The sequence below is a fragment of the Lithobates pipiens genome, unplaced genomic scaffold (genome assembly GCF_037356315.1).
Source record: "Lithobates pipiens isolate NorthernLeopardFrog02 unplaced genomic scaffold, aLitPip1_a1.2 Scaffold_8, whole genome shotgun sequence".
NCBI lineage: Eukaryota > Metazoa > Chordata > Amphibia > Anura > Ranidae > Lithobates > Lithobates pipiens.
The window spans coordinates 172,804,259-172,819,971 of NW_027507903.1; the positions used below are offsets into that span (position 1 = coordinate 172,804,259).

The following is a 15,713-nucleotide window of genomic DNA, read 5'->3' on the forward strand; positions in this document are numbered from 1 at the left end:
TTGTACTAATGAGGGTAAATAGAGAAAAAACAAATACAAAGAAGAGTAAAAGTAGTTAGTAAAATTAAAACTAGTAAATATTGCTCAATATGGCAAACCTACCAGGTCTTTTGTGGTAAAGGCAATGTGATCCTTCTCCAATGAGTGAACTCTCTTGAATGATAGATGCTTGCAGAAGTGAACTCCTGGCAACTTGGCATACTTGGCAAACATTCCTAAGAAGGAATGTCAAATGTTAAAAAAATAATATCAACTGTAATATTATTTTTCCTTTCTTCACACCTTTTAATTCTATTGAATCAGATATTAAAGAGGCTAAATGAAAAATCGCCTCTATGATTCTGACCCCTTTTGGCTAGTGCTGTGAATCCCTTGTATCTTACCTGTTATTATCTATAACTGTGATTTGAATTAACACCTCCTGGAAACAAAACATTTAAGGATTCAGGATGTGATAGTAACAATGAAGCTTCCTTATGAATTATTTGCATGTTGTAGCAATAAAGCTTTTTGACACGTGGCTAGTGCTACTGTTTCTATGGTGCTTTTTCATGCTTTTCCATCGCTTATTTACAAGTTGAAGCATTTGACACATTTTATTTAGCCTGTAAATGTGGATAAATTGAAAAACCCAGCACAGCTCTTTTCCCGGTCACATTAAATTATAAGCATCATTATTACCAAAATTCACAAGGGACCATATTTCAAGGGCAGAGCTCACCACAAAAAGAGTAAACACAGCTCTTAGCTCTTAATGCTGCCATCCAAATATTGTCACTGATTGAGTGTGAACCATTATTAGGATGTAAGCAACATCAAAACCTCTTTGGCTGAAAATGTTCTTTGCTTGTCAATTTGTTCCCAAAAAGTCATTTGTGTTCATTATTATCCTTTTATCGAGAAAACACCTGGTGGTGGGGCAAAAAGTAATTAAGTGGCAGGCTTTCTAATCAGCACTCAGTCATCAGGACCAATTTGAGATAATGCAAGCTCAATGGGACCAAGCATGCATATTCCTCTCCTTTGTAAAGAGAAACAAAGCCTTGCTGTAATTATTTTTTAAAGTTAAAAAGAGGTCTGTCACTTAGTAAACTAAACAAATCACCTGAATATAGCATAGGTACTTACATATCTTGATGTTTCTATGGATTACAATTTTTCGATTTCAACCAGTCTAAAGCGAACCATACATGGATGGAAATGTGTCCTGTTCATCAGGGACCAGATGAACTTTGTTTCATGTATGGGCATACTGGCTGTACACAAGTCGATTAATTGGTTTGCGTACAACCAGCCTGTCTGGTTTTTCCCAAACGATTAGTGCCGCCAGATTTAGCCGGCAATACTAATCATTGTGTTCAGCCAGCAAGGAAGACTCCTCGCTCCCCTCACTGGCAGAACACAATAGCACTGTGGGAGGGATTCCTTCATCACCACTGTTGATGGGGGAACGGAGCAAATTTCTTTCCTTACTTGCATAATCTTTGGCCTGCTTTTCACTAAAATGTAAATAAAGTTTTTGCAACATTTTGTTTTAGAAACTTTTCATCACTGTTTTGCAGCAGATAATCCATTTCTTTTTCCACAGGTCACAGATTCACTGTATATATAATGTTTATCATTATATCAGATTCCAGCAATCATAAGACACTTCTTGATGTACTTCTACTATTTGTTAATCTGAAATGCACATATGCTGTACAAAATATCCTCCTATGAGGTTGATATATTTGATGGTAAATGTATTGTTTAATAAAATAAAACTAGAGAAAAAGTTCCAAAAAAAGACTGAACAATGTGTCTTTATTGCTTATACTCCAATGTTAACAATCCATTTGACATTAAAGTGTACATAAACGCCAACACTAAATTTCTCTTACTTGCTCCATTTTGATCTGTTAAGTATACCATTGAAAGTGTTTTACTATATTTGTACAAGTGAATAATAAAAAAAAGTAGCTGTTCTCCCAACCATTTAATATCTTTCTGTGCTCTCTGCTTCTTCAGTGTTATTAGTTAGCCTTGTTCCCTGCTGTCTCTGTGGACTTCAAAATAGCTCCCCCTGTTATTGGGAAGACAGGGAGGTGTTATGTAGTCCTAACATACTGCCTTGCTCAGTATGAACTCATCCTGGGATATGAAGTGAGTTAAAGCAGTATTAAACTCAAAACCAAAAATGTCATATATTGCAGCTTACCAATCATGTGGTGGCTTAAATAGTTTTTTTTAGGCTCTTATCTCTCTCTTTTTACCTGGTGATCTGGCCAGTAAAATACCTTCTGTATTACAGCGCCTCCACCCTGGATGAAGGAGGAGAGGGTTCACATTTGCACAAAAGCATGGGGGTGCATACAGTGCCTTGAAAAAGTATTCATACCCCTTGAACTTTTCCATATTTTGTCATGTTACAACCAAAAACATAAATGTATTTTATTGGGATTTTATGTGATAGACCAACACAAAGTGGCACATCATTTTGAAGTGGAAGGAAAATGATGAATGGTTTTCAATTCTTTTTGACAAATAAATATGTGAAAAGTGTGGCGTGCATTTGTATTTAACCCCCTTTTATTCTGATACCCCTAACTAAAATCTATGGGAACCAATTGCTTTCAGAAATCACATAATTAGTAAATAGAGTCCACCTGTGTGTAATTTAATCTCAGTATAAATACAGCATCTGTTCTGTGAAGCCCTCAGAAGTTTTTTTCGAGAACCTTAGTGAATAAACAGCATCATGAAGGCCAAGGAAGACACCAGACAGGTCCGGGATAAAGTTGTGGAGAAGTTTAAAGCAGGGTTAGGATACTAAAAAAAATATACCAAGCTTTGAACATCTCACAGAGCATATACATTCCATCATTTGAAAATGGAAAGAGTACGGCACAACTGTAAACCTGCCAAGACATGACCATCCACCTAAACTAACAGGTCAAGCAAGGAGAGCATTCATCAGAGAAGCAGCCAAGAGGCCCATGGTAACTCTGGAGGAGCTGCAGAGATCCACAGCTCAAGTAAGATAATCTGCCCACAAAACAAATATCAGTAGTGCACTCCACAAATCTGGCCTTTATGGAACAGTGACAAGAAGAAAGCCATTGTTGAAAGAAACCATAAAAAGTCCCGTTTGCAGTTTGCAAGAAGCCATGTGGGGGACACAGCAAACATGTGGAAGAAGGTGCTTTGGTCAAAACGCTATGTGTGGGGGGAAAACTAATACTGCACATCATCCTGAACACACCATACCCACTGTGAAACATGGTGGTGGAAGCATAATGTCGTGGGGATACTTTTCTTCAGCAGGGACAGGAAAGCTTGTCAGAGTTGATGGGAAGACGGATGGAGCCAAACACAAGGCAATCTTAGAAGAAAACCTGTTGAAGTCTGCAAAAGATTTGAGACTGGGGCGGATGTTTACATTCCAGGAGGACAATGGCCCTAAACATACAGTCAGAGCTACAGTGGAATGGTTTAGATCAAAGCAAAGCAGATTCATGTGTTAGAATGGCCCAGTCAAAGTCCAGACCTAAATCCAATTGAGAATCTGTGGCAAGACTTGAAAATTTCTGTTCACAGACGCTATCCATCCAATCTGACAGAGCATGAGCTATTTTGCAAAGAATGGGCAAAAAATTCACTCTCTAGATGTGCAAAATGACTTGCAGCTGTAATTACAGTGGAAGGTGGTTCTACAAAGTATTGACTCATGGGGCTTAATGTCAAATACATGCCACATTCTTCAAATATTTATTTGTAAAAAAAATTGAAAAACATTTATCATTTTCCTTCCACCTCACAATTATGTGAGACTTTGGGGGTTATTTACTAAAGGAAAATCCACTTTGCACTGCAAGTGCACTTGAAAATGCACTTGGAACTAAAGTCGCTGTAGATCCGAGGGGGACATGCAAGGAAAATAAAAGTCAGCATTTGAGCTTGCACTTGATTGGATGATAAAATCAGCACAGCTTCCACTCATTTCAGATCTACCCCTTAGATTTAGAGCGACTGCACTTTCAAGTGTACTTGCAGTGCAAAGTGGATTTGCCTTTCGTAAATAATCTCCTTTGTGTTGGTCTATTATATAAAATCCCAATAAAATACATTTACATTTTTGGTTGTAACATGACAAAATGTGGAAAATTTCAAGGTGTGTGAATACTTTTTCAAGGCACTGTACTAACATACTGAAGCCAAACTTCAACTAACACTATATGTACAGAGTACAATTTTGTTTTTCCTTTTGGGACAAAGGTTTAACATACACAAATAAATGAAAACTGATCATTTTAAGCACCTCTGTCATTGCTAAAGTGAATGTAAATGATCACTTTAAAACAACCCATTCAGTTTAAAATAGAAATGAAAGGCAAAACATTATATATGTACATAGCTAGAGAGCTGAGCATGGTGTGCTCCCCTGCTTAGTGTCGTCAGTTTTTAATAGGAAAGCAGAGGGACTAGCAGGAACACCAGGGATTTCACACAAAGGAAGCAATACAAAAAAAACAAGATATTTCCTCCTACAAGTACATGTTACAGCAGCCACATATCAGGCATATGAAGTGTTAGGGTAATACATGCTTTAGGTGGTTTGTCTGATCCCTGTAAATGATACATCTGCAAGAGAGCTTGCTCTTTTGGACACCAGCCATAATAACAAAATTTGAAAGATTAAAAAAGTAAACTGCTTTATTGGCAGGAATACGAGATTCAAATAAAAGGAAAAAAAGTGTAAAAAGGTAAACGAATGAAGCTGCCACATCTAAGGACTGTTAATGTGCAATACTATCAATTTTCATGGGGTTTGAGATACAGTTTTTCATTTAGGTAGTGAAAAAAAAAACAATTTTCATTTAGGTAGTGAAGTTATGCATGTTTTCAGTTATTTTTCTACCATCTATAGTGGAAATGGAAAACTTCACTTTACTTCAGCTTTCTAAAAAATAAATGGTAACCGTACCCTGACAGAATGTCCCTGTCAAGGTGTATTTACATCAGATTGGCAACCTCATTAGACATGTATGCTACCTGTACCAACGTTTTGAAAATTATATTTTGTAAGATGTTAGAGAAGATTTAATTACCGTATATACTCGAGTATAGGCCGACCCGAATATAAGCCGAGGCCCCCAATTTACCCCCAAAAAACTGGAAAACTTATTGACTCGTGTATAAGCCGAGGGTGAGACATGGCTGTCCATCCCTGTGTGTCCGTCCATCCCTGTGTGTGTGTCCGTCCATCCATCCCTGTGTGTGTGTCCATCCATCCATCCATCCATCCATCCCTGTGTGTGTGTCCGTCCATCCATCCCTGTGTGTGTATCCATCCATCCATCCATCCCTGTGTGTGTGTGTGTGTGTGTGTGTGTGTGTGTATTCATCCATCCATCCATCCCTGTGTGTGTGTGTGTGTGTGTGTGTGTGTGTGTGTGTATCCATCCATCCATCCATCCCTGTGTGTGTGTGTGTGTGTGTGTGTGTGTGTGTGTGTGTGTGTGTGTCCGTGCAGCCTTGTGTGTGTGTCCAGCCTACCTGTGTCCCAAGCCTCCGTCCCGAGCCGCCGTCGTCCCGAGCCTCCTCCGTCCCGTGCCTCCTCCGTCCCGTGCCTCCTCCGTCCCGTGTCGTGCCGATGGATCGCCGCTCCAGGATCGCTGCTCTTCTCGGCGGCCATTCTACAATTCAAAAGCCGCGCCTCCGCCTCCGCCTGTGATAGGCGGAACACTCAATTTCCCAGCAGCCTGTGTTCCGCCTATCACGGACATCCTCTCATACTCGTCCGTAGTATGAGAATGAGCGGATGTCCGTGATAGGCGGAACACTGACTGCTGGGAAATTCAGTGTTCCGCCTATCACAGGCGGAGGCGGAGAAGGAGGCGCGGCTTTTGAATTTTAATGTCCGCCGTCTGTCTGCTCGATACGCTGATCGAGCAGTCAGACAGCGGTGACTCGAGTATAAGCCGAGGGGGCACTTTCAGCCTCAAAAAAGAGGCTGAAAATCTCGGCTTATACTCGAGTATATACGGTACTAATGATACAGTTCTGTAAAACAGGAATGCCATTGTGCTCAGCCATATGAACACACACAATGATTAGATGAGGCTCATGTATAATAAATAGGAGCTTAAACAAAGTGAGAAGAAAATTAAAAGCCATAACTGCACATAATTAAAACTCAAAATCCCATCTCAGAAGTAGTAAGCAATGCCTAGCAAATGATATGAATACTCAATGCTTACGACAATGTCTATAAATGAACACAACTATTTTGCTGATTGTTATATTGTTGGATTCATTAGACGTAGACATGAATGTATGAACTGTGATCAAGTGATTATCGTAAATACGGTGGCACTGTTAATAGTGCAACAGAATACACAGAACAATAAAAGTACAAAACCATGTAAAATATTTGTTTTTAGGGACTCTATGCATGTTCCTCTGGAATATATGGTCATTTCTACACCCTACAGTAAATAGTCATACCTCTTGCACTAAGTGCCAAGTGAGTCCATGGTTAGTTGAATACTCTAACATCACTTGATTGTCCATATGTGGTGTAAACCGCTCTCCGCATCCCATTACCAAGTTAAACTGTATCATATAAGATGCTCCAATCTGCATGGACTGGGTTTCCACATAGCGGGTACTTGAGGATTGCTTTGAGTCGCCTGTGAAACTGATAATACAATATAAATAAATTAAAAATACGAATGGAACATCATAAACACGGATTATTGTGACTGAAGAATACAGTGTGAATTTATAACATTTATATTCCACATACAAATATAAGAGAAGCAACTGCACATGCAATTCTACTTCCTTGACAAGCCAGTCTACTAGGAGTTAAAACGCTACTCCCACTAGTTACAAATGTGATTCTTCACACAGCTGTCCTCATGGGCTTCTACACTGATGGCAAACATTAGAGTATTCCTCCTTGGTTTACCTAAAAATACTTTTACATTTAGATTATGATTTTAGAAAATTAGTAATTTTAGGGTTTGTTGGAAGTTCACATTTACATATGTATTTAAAGCTAAGCTGTGGTGCTGCATACAGGCATACCCCACTTTTAAGTACACAATGGGGATTATTTACTAAAGCTGTAAAGTGAAAAATCAGGCTCACTTCTGCATAGAAACCAATGAGCTTCCAGGTTTTATAACCAAAGCTTAATTGAACAAGCTGGGGTTAGAAGATCATTGGTTTTTATGCAGAAGTGAGCCTTATTTTGCACTTTCCAGCTTTATTAAATAAACCCCATTGTGTACTTAAAAGTGGGGTATGCCTGTACATACTTCTATCAGACAAATTGAGCTGTAAGGCAAGCTAATACGCTGTGTTTTTTATTATGCCAAAGTTGTGTGGGAAATTTGTCATGTTTATTTTAAACCCAGATTAAATATGCATAGTAAAAAAGATAAAAAATAGAAGTTTAAAAACTAGAAAGACATGAAAAGACTAAAGTAAAATAAAAATGGATCCAAAATTGATTAACTAATAATAAGGCATTATAGAATCCTTGTGGCCAAAGCTTTTATTCTTGGAAATGTGCCAAAAAATGGTGCCTCCTACATTCAGTCAATGGATTTTGGAAGTGAATAAGTTTGATAATTATGAAGGCATATTTTCTGAGTTGCTATCGATAATATAGAAAGAATCTTGTAATCTGTTCTAATTGTTCAGCTCTTCTGACAGTAATACAATTAATTACATTTATAATAACTCAGCTATTCTTTACTGAGTTGACCCAGCATTTAACAATATTATAACAGAAATTATACTTGTTTGCAGTCTCGTTTTTGTCTTTAACCACTACAATACAGGGCACTTTCACCCCCTTCCTTCCCAGCCCAATTTTCAGCTTTCATCGCTCTCGCACTTTCAATGACAATTGCGCAGTCATGCTACACTATACCCAAATGAAATTTTTATCATTTTGTTCGCACAAATAGAGCTTTATTTTGGAGGTATTTATTCATGACTCTGTTTCTTATTTTTTGCGATATAAGCGTAAAAAAAAACGGAAATTTGGAAAAAAATATATATTTTCTATTTTAAAAGAAAAACAATATTTTCTATTTTAAAAGAAATCCAATAAAATCAAATTTTGTCATAAATTTAAGCCAAAATGTATTCTGCTACATGTTTTTGGTAAAAAAAAAATCCGTTAAGTGTATAATAATTGGTTTGTGTGATCACGGACATATGTACGCAAATGATCATGTACATATGTGTGCAGGTGATCACGTATATATGTGTGCAGATAATCATTGGAACATGTGATTTTAGTGGGACATATGTGAGGGACATGTGTTTTTTTTATTTGGGGACATGTCTTTTTATTATTTGGGGACATGTGTGTTTTGGGGACATGTGTGGTGACGTGTATTGTGGTGACATGTGTGATTACACTGTAGGTTTATACTAGACTAGTGATCAGTGAGTAAAAAGCTGTAAAAACAGCTCATACTCACTGATCACCAGCCGGCTGCAGCAATCTGCTCTCCTCTCCTCAGCGACGACTTCCCTGTGACGAGAGGAGAGCCGATTGCCTAGCAACCGGCTGTTTGTTTACATCACATGACGGCCGTGATTGGACACAGCCATCATGTGATCAGGAGGGCCAATCACAGAGCCCTCCTGCCGATCCGAGATGCGCCGTGTCCGGGTGACATGAGCGCATCGGGATCGCGCCGCTGCGCAGGCACACGCGCGCACGATCCCCCTCCTTCTGAAGGACGTTCCTGAACGTCCAGTCAGAAGGAGGTGGCTCCCACCCGGTCGTATATGTACATTGGCCGGGTGGGAAGTGGTTAAGCTAAACAACAAAGAAAAAAGAAGATTGCTTATAGCCATCTGCCTGTACTTGTCAAATTTGTATATTGAATTTTAACAATTAGTATACATACGTACACATGGTGGCAGCAAAAGAAAAGATCACATATATGGTAAAAATATTGAGTTGTAGTTCCAACATAAACTAAAAGTAGTTGAACTAAAACAATTGTAGCATGGATCTAACTACTCAAAAGATTGTGTCATACATTGTATAAGAGAGGATAAAACCATCTTAGAAAAGGTTAATATAAGATGATCTCAGATAAAAAAAAGGTCTTATTTATCAACAATAGTATAGTTTTTAAATAAAAAAAATAATAATTTATTATGGAATCTAAAATCTAATACTACATATTGGAACTATGCACAATTGGTATAATGATAACCAAGGAAATAAAAGTTCTGCTGCCAGAACTATATAAAGAGTAAATTGAAAGAAAAGAGAGAGAATAGGGGGAAAATGTAGAAGAGAGAAATAAGATAAAAGAAAAATTAATCTTAGGTAGGAGAAAAAGTAGATAGGGAAGAAAGAAATGAGAGATAGTAGGGGTCCCCGGGGTAGTACATGGTAATAAACATATACCATGAATGCAGAGAATGGAAGTATAAATCAAGATTACCAAGGTCTTAGTATGGAAGCATTCCATATATTCTCAAAGTTGGATATTTTATCTCAAGTTATAGCCTCTGTTTTGGCATAGATCATTGCTTGATTGATTCTATTTTTAGTTTCAGCAATTATTAAGAACGGGGATTTCCAAGCTTTGGCAATTGTTTGTTTTGCAGCTGTAGTGATCTGTAATAAGAGTTTGAATTGGCTGGTTTTAAGTTTAAAGTGCTATTGTAGATGCAAGATTGATAGGGATTTCAAACAGTGTTGAAATCATAAGAAATACATTTTTCCAGATATTTTTGCTACTGGGCAATCCAACCAAGTATGAAGATGTGAAAACGGGGAATAATTTGGAGCATATTTCACAATTCTGACATCCGGGGCTCCCAGATTCCGATAAGCCCCCTGCCTGCAGACTCCGACAACCAACGGCCAGGGTTGTCGGGAAGAGGCCCTTGTCCTCATCAACATGGGGACAAGGTGCTTTGTTGAGGGCACGCGGCTGTACCAGGCCGCGTGCCCTCAATATGGGGGTGCCCCCCTTCCCCAAAGCACCCCCCCATGTTGAGGGCACGCGGCCTGGTACGGCTCAGGAGGGGGGTGGGCGCTCGCTTGTCCCCACCCCCTTTCCTGACCGGGCTGCGTGCTCGGATAAGGGTCTAATATGGACCCTGGGGGGGACCCCCACGCCGTTTTTTTGGCATAGGGCTTCCCCTTTAAGTCCATACCAGGTGATGGGGCCAGCGAGGTGTCAATCTCGTCAATGGAGGCAGCGACATTGACCTCCTTCGCTAGTCCCGTCTACCTGGAGTCGCATTCAAAATGAACAGACTTTTCTCCGTGTGTGGGCAAGTCCTTTCATTTCAAAAGTCTGCTGGACTAGCACACAGATGGGTGGATTGCCGAGTCCGGCTAACAATTTTGAGTCAAAACTTCTTTCTAAGTCCGCCAGACTTTTGGAAAGAAAAAGTCAGCCGGAGCCCACACACGGGCGGATTGTCCGGCGGACTCTGGTCCGCCAGACCAAGTCCGCCGGATAGTCTGATCGTGTGTACGCGGCATAAGAGGAATTTTATCGGCCTCTATCTTTTTCAGATTTGGAGGATTCTTGAGGGGAGATGGATGTTGTGAGTCAATGAGGGCTAGTTGAAGATCTTTTTTCCATAAGGTGTATATCTTGTAGAGTGTTTTGTAGTTCATCTGAGGATCTACAGGAATGTTTTACACCTTGATGGGTAAAGCAGATAGAAAACAGGAACCCCCATTGACAAGGGATCTGGCATTGCTGTGGATTATGAAGTAAGGGTTTCAGTGCATGTCGTTTAGCCACAGTAATTGGGGAAAGGTCAGCAAAAAGCTGATAAGCATGGTCTTGAAAAATGAGGGAATGTTTTCCTCTAGCTGCAGCCATGAGTTGTTCTTTGGTGCGACAGAAGTGGAATTTTGCAATCAGTTTGTGTGGTGTTAAAGCTCTGTGAACCCTATCCATCTCCAAACGATCGATCAGGATTGACAGTAGTAGTTCTTGGAAAAGTGTGGTCATAGTAGAATGAAGGTCAACAATAGTCTCAGGTATTCCTCCTATATGAAGATTTGATCGACTTGCTCTATTTTCAAAGTCCTCTAAGCGTGTTTGCAGAATAAGGTTTTCTTCATTAAGAGTCTCTAATTCATTATCATGGCACAGTACATTAGTTTCCATGTCATCCACTCTGATTTCTAGATCAGAAGTGCACTGGCCTAATTCACAGATTGCTTTTGTGAGACTTTCAGTTATATAGCCTGAGGTCTGCTTTAAGGCTTTCTGTAAGATTTATTCTATTTGTCTCAAAATATTTGAATGTAGGGAATCTGTTTGCTTTTCTTGTGAGGTGGGGCTGTATTCACAGTCAGAGTCATTATAGGCACCCTGAGGAAACTGCAGTTGCTTATCAACACAAAATATGCCTGTGTCTGAGGAAGGAGGCTGTGCCATTTTACAGGGGCCTCTTGACTGTGTATCCTTGGCAATCTAGTTCATTTTTACCTCGGGTGGCACCAAAGAGCATTTTATAAATGCCAGGGTCACTGAGGAAGCTTATGGTAAAATTATTTTCAGTTTACCATGCCTTGCGGGTTTCTTTGTCAGCCAAGGAGTCCAGAGAGATGCGGAGCTTCAGCTGTCGCCGGCGACTCTGCCCGCTATCTGCCTGTTCTAATATTTATTGCAGTTTTGTAATTTTCTTCAAGGTACTCATTTTTGAGTGTAACTTCATTAGTTCCAGAACAAAACAGCAGTATATACAGGGTAAGGTTGGTTTGATTGTGGGATTGTTTTTAACCCTTTTATTTTCCCCTCCTCACCTGTACATCTGATCTCCTTCCTGTCTCTAGAGACCTATAGATTAATCCCTCACCTCCGTTCCTGCACATCTGAATATTAACCCTTCACCCTTTGTGTATGATATATGTAGATGCTGAAACTACTGCATCATTAGCCAGCTCCATGTTTTACCCATCTCAATACCAGCATGTTTATTCATTTCCTTAAAATATTGTGGCAAAAATTAGATCCCTTTGGGTGTCTATTTTCAAAAAGATGGGGGTGTTTGTATTGTCCTGGCATTTTTATTTGATACATGTCAGGAGCATGAGAATTTATTTTGAGTTGTTCTCTGGTGGTAGTTTATGGTAGTAACAAGAAACATACAGCTAAATGTAAAAAAATATATATTTGTCAACTATTTTGGGCCATTTTTTCTTTGATTAAAAAAAATAAACAGGAGATATTGCCATTTACAGTGAGAAGAAACAGTATTTAATCCCCCACTGGTTTTGTAAGTTTGTCCACTGAAAAAGAAATGATCAGTCTATAATTTAAGCGTAGGTTTATTTTAACAGTGCGAGAACAATAAAAAATACAGAAAAGGTAATTTCAAACAATTTCAAATAGATTGTCATTTTAATAAGTGAAATAAGTATTTGACTCCTTTGCAAACAATGACTTAGTACTTGGTGGCAAAACCCTTGTTGGTACAGAGGACAGAAGTATCTTATAATTTGTCACCAGGTTTGCACACATTTCAGGAGGGTTTTTGTCCCACTCCTCCTTGCAGATCCTCTCCAAGTCATTAAGGTTTTGAGGTAACTTGAACCTTCAGCTCCCTCCACATATTTTCTATGGGATTAAGGTCTGGAGACTGGCTAGGCCACTCCAAAACCTTCTTGAGCCACTCCTTTGTTGCCTTGGCTGTGTGTTTTGGGTCATTGTCATGCTGGAATACCCATCCATGATCCATTTTCAATGCTCTGGCTGAGGGAAGGAGGTTCTCACTCAAGATTTGACGGTACATGGCCCTGTCCATCGGCACTTTGATGTAGTGAAGTTATCCTGTCCCCTTAGCAGAAAAAACCCTGAAGCATAATTTCCACCTCCATGTTCCACCTCCATGTTTGACGGTGGGGTTGGTGTTCTTGGGTTCATAGCAGCATTTCTCCTCCTCCAAACACAGCAAGTTGAGTTGCTGCCAAAGAGCTCAATTTTGGTCTCATCTGACCATAACACTTTCACCCAGTTCTCCTCTGAATCATTCAGCAAGAACCAACAAAGAAAAAATCCCCTATAAGGTGGACTTTTAAGGCACAGAATATGAATTCTCCAAAAAAGTTAATTCAAAAGTGAGCTTTAAATCATTTATTACAAAAATACATAAGAAAAACAGGCATATGCATATTAACCACTTCAATACAGGGCACTTAACCACCTTCAGACCGGACCATTTTGCTGGTAAATGACCAGAGGTCTTTTTACAATTTGGCACTGCGCTGCTTTAACTGGTAATTGCGCGGTCATGCAATGTTGTACCCAAACAAAATTTGCGTCCTTTTCTTCCCACAAATAGAGCTTTCTTTTGATGGTATTTGATTGCCTCTGCGATTTTTATTTTTTGCGATATAAACGTAAAAAGACCGCAAATTTTGAAAAAAAAAGATATTTTCTACTTTTTGTTATTAGAAAAATCCAATAAACTCAATTTTAGTCATACATTTAGGCCAAAATGTATTCAGCCACATGTCTTTGGTAAAAAAAAAGTCAATAATTGTATATTTATTGGTTTGCGCAAAAGTTGTCACATCTACAAACTAAGGTACGTTTTCTGGAATTTACGCAGCTTTTAGTTTACGACTGCCTATCTCATTTCTTGAGGTGCTAAAATGGCAGGGCAGTACAAAACCCCCCCAAATGACCCCATTTTGGAAAGTAGACACCCTAAGGAAATTGATAAGTGGCATGTTGAGCCCATTGAATATTTTATTTTTTTGCCTCAAGCGATTGAATAATGACAAAAAAATTTTTTTTTTTTTTTTTTACACAAAGTTGTCACTAAATGATATATTGCTCACACATGCTATGGGCATATGTGAAATGACACCCCAAAATAAATTCTGCTGCTTCTCCTGAGTACGGGGATACCACATATGTGGGACTTTTTGGGAGCCTAGCCGCGTACGGGGCCCCGAAAGCCAAGAACCGCCTTCAGGTTTTCTAAGGGCGTAAATATTTGACTTCACTCCTCACTACCTATTACAGTTTTGAAGGCCATAAAATGCCAAGATGGCACAAAACCCCCCCAAATGACCCCATTTTAGAAAGTAGACACCCCAAGCTATTTGCTGAGAGGCATGTTGAGTCCATGGAATATTTTATATTTTGCCACAAGTTGCGGGAAAATTACAAACTTTTTTTTTTTCACAAAGTTGTCACTAAATGATATATTGCTCACGCATGCCATGGGCATATGTGAAATGACACCCCAAAATAAATTCTGCTGCTTCTCCTGAGTACGGGGATACCACATATGTGGGACTTTTTGGGAGCCTAGCCGCGTACGGGGCCCCGAAAACCAAGCACCGCCTTCAGGCTTTCTAAGGGCGTTACAGTTTTGAAGGCCATAAAATGCCAAGATGGCACAAACCCCCCCCAAATGACCCCATTTTGGAAAGTAGACACCCCTAAATTTAGGGGTACACTAGTGAGACTAGGTAATAAATGGCGGGTGCCCTGAAACTATAAAAAAAATAACTAACCAACCAGCGTCACCTGTAACAGTTATATGGTGATCACTGGTGAAAGGGTTAACTAGGGGGCAATCAGGGGGCTTTATGCGGTAGTATATGGGGGTCCCTGGCGCTATAAAAAGCTGCGGCGAACCTAAATACCTACCTGCCTAACTAGCGTCACCTGTGACACTAATACAGTGATCAGAAAAACGATCGCTTATTAGGCTGGGTTCACACTGGAGCGATGCGGGAACGCCACGAATCCGCGGCGGGTTCCCGCATCACATGCCTCCCGGCGGCAGTTCACACTGCCCTATGCGAACTGCTGGGAGTGTCAGTGAAATGTTAATGACACCCCCAGATCAGTTCGCATATCGCAGTGCGATCTGCAAACTCGGATCGCATGGTGTGAACACCCATGCGATCCGATTCTGCTGCGGGCCAAAAAAAGGGTCCCGTGCGAATTTGCGGCGGGTGCGACACGAATTCAGCCATACTATCTGTATGGCTGAACTCGAATCGCACAGAGATCGGATGTGATTTGCACTGCAGTGCGGTGCGAATCACATTCGTTCTCATAAACCGCTGCAATGTGAACCCAGCCTTAGTGACACTGGCGACGGGGGGTGATCACGGGGTTAAACCTTTATTGGGGGGGTTAGGGGGGCACATTAGAACTAAAGGGGGCTAACCCTAACTGCCCTAACAGTTACTACAGTCACAAATGACACCAATGCAAAAAAAAAAAAAAAAAAAAGCAATTGGTGTCACTGTGACTGGGGGGGCAGGGGTAATTGGGGGGTGATCGGGGGGTAAAGGGGGGGTGTGAGTGTGCCTGGCATGTTCTACTGTATGTGGGGTGTGTTGGTGCAACTCACCGAACCTCTCTCCTCGGTGCCGGAACGAAAACTACCGACACGGAGGAGAGAATACATCACTTCCTCTCCTGTGTTTACATTACAGGAGAGGAAGTGATGTCACCGGACATTTTCATTCGCCGGGAGCGATCGCGAGGGGGTGGCCATGAATGAATGGCCGTCCCCTCGTCCGGGATCGCTCCCGAACGAATACCGACCGCCGCAGGCACCGGGCGGGGGCCCGATCGGGCCCCCGACCGGCGGGCAGGCAAGGACGTACATGTAAGCCCTTATGCCTGCCCGTGCCATTCTGCCGACGTACATCGGCGTGCGGCGGTCGGCAAGTGGTTAAACAC

At 40.6% G+C, this 15,713-nt stretch overlaps 1 protein-coding gene across 4 annotated transcripts in view; it reads right to left on the reverse strand.

Annotated features, from left to right (window-relative positions):
- Positions 1 to 15,713, reverse strand: part of RELN (reelin) — a 651,259-nt gene that overhangs the window by 231,835 nt on the left and 403,711 nt on the right. For all 4 annotated transcript variants that reach the window (XM_077471873.1, XM_077471875.1, XM_077471874.1 and 1 more), the window contains exons 21-22: positions 6,487 to 6,679; positions 103 to 215 (exon numbers count right to left, since the gene is read on the reverse strand). In XM_077471873.1, the coding sequence (XP_077327999.1) occupies positions 103 to 215; positions 6,487 to 6,679 (306 nt within the window). The remainder of the gene's footprint in view (positions 1 to 102; positions 216 to 6,486; positions 6,680 to 15,713) is intronic.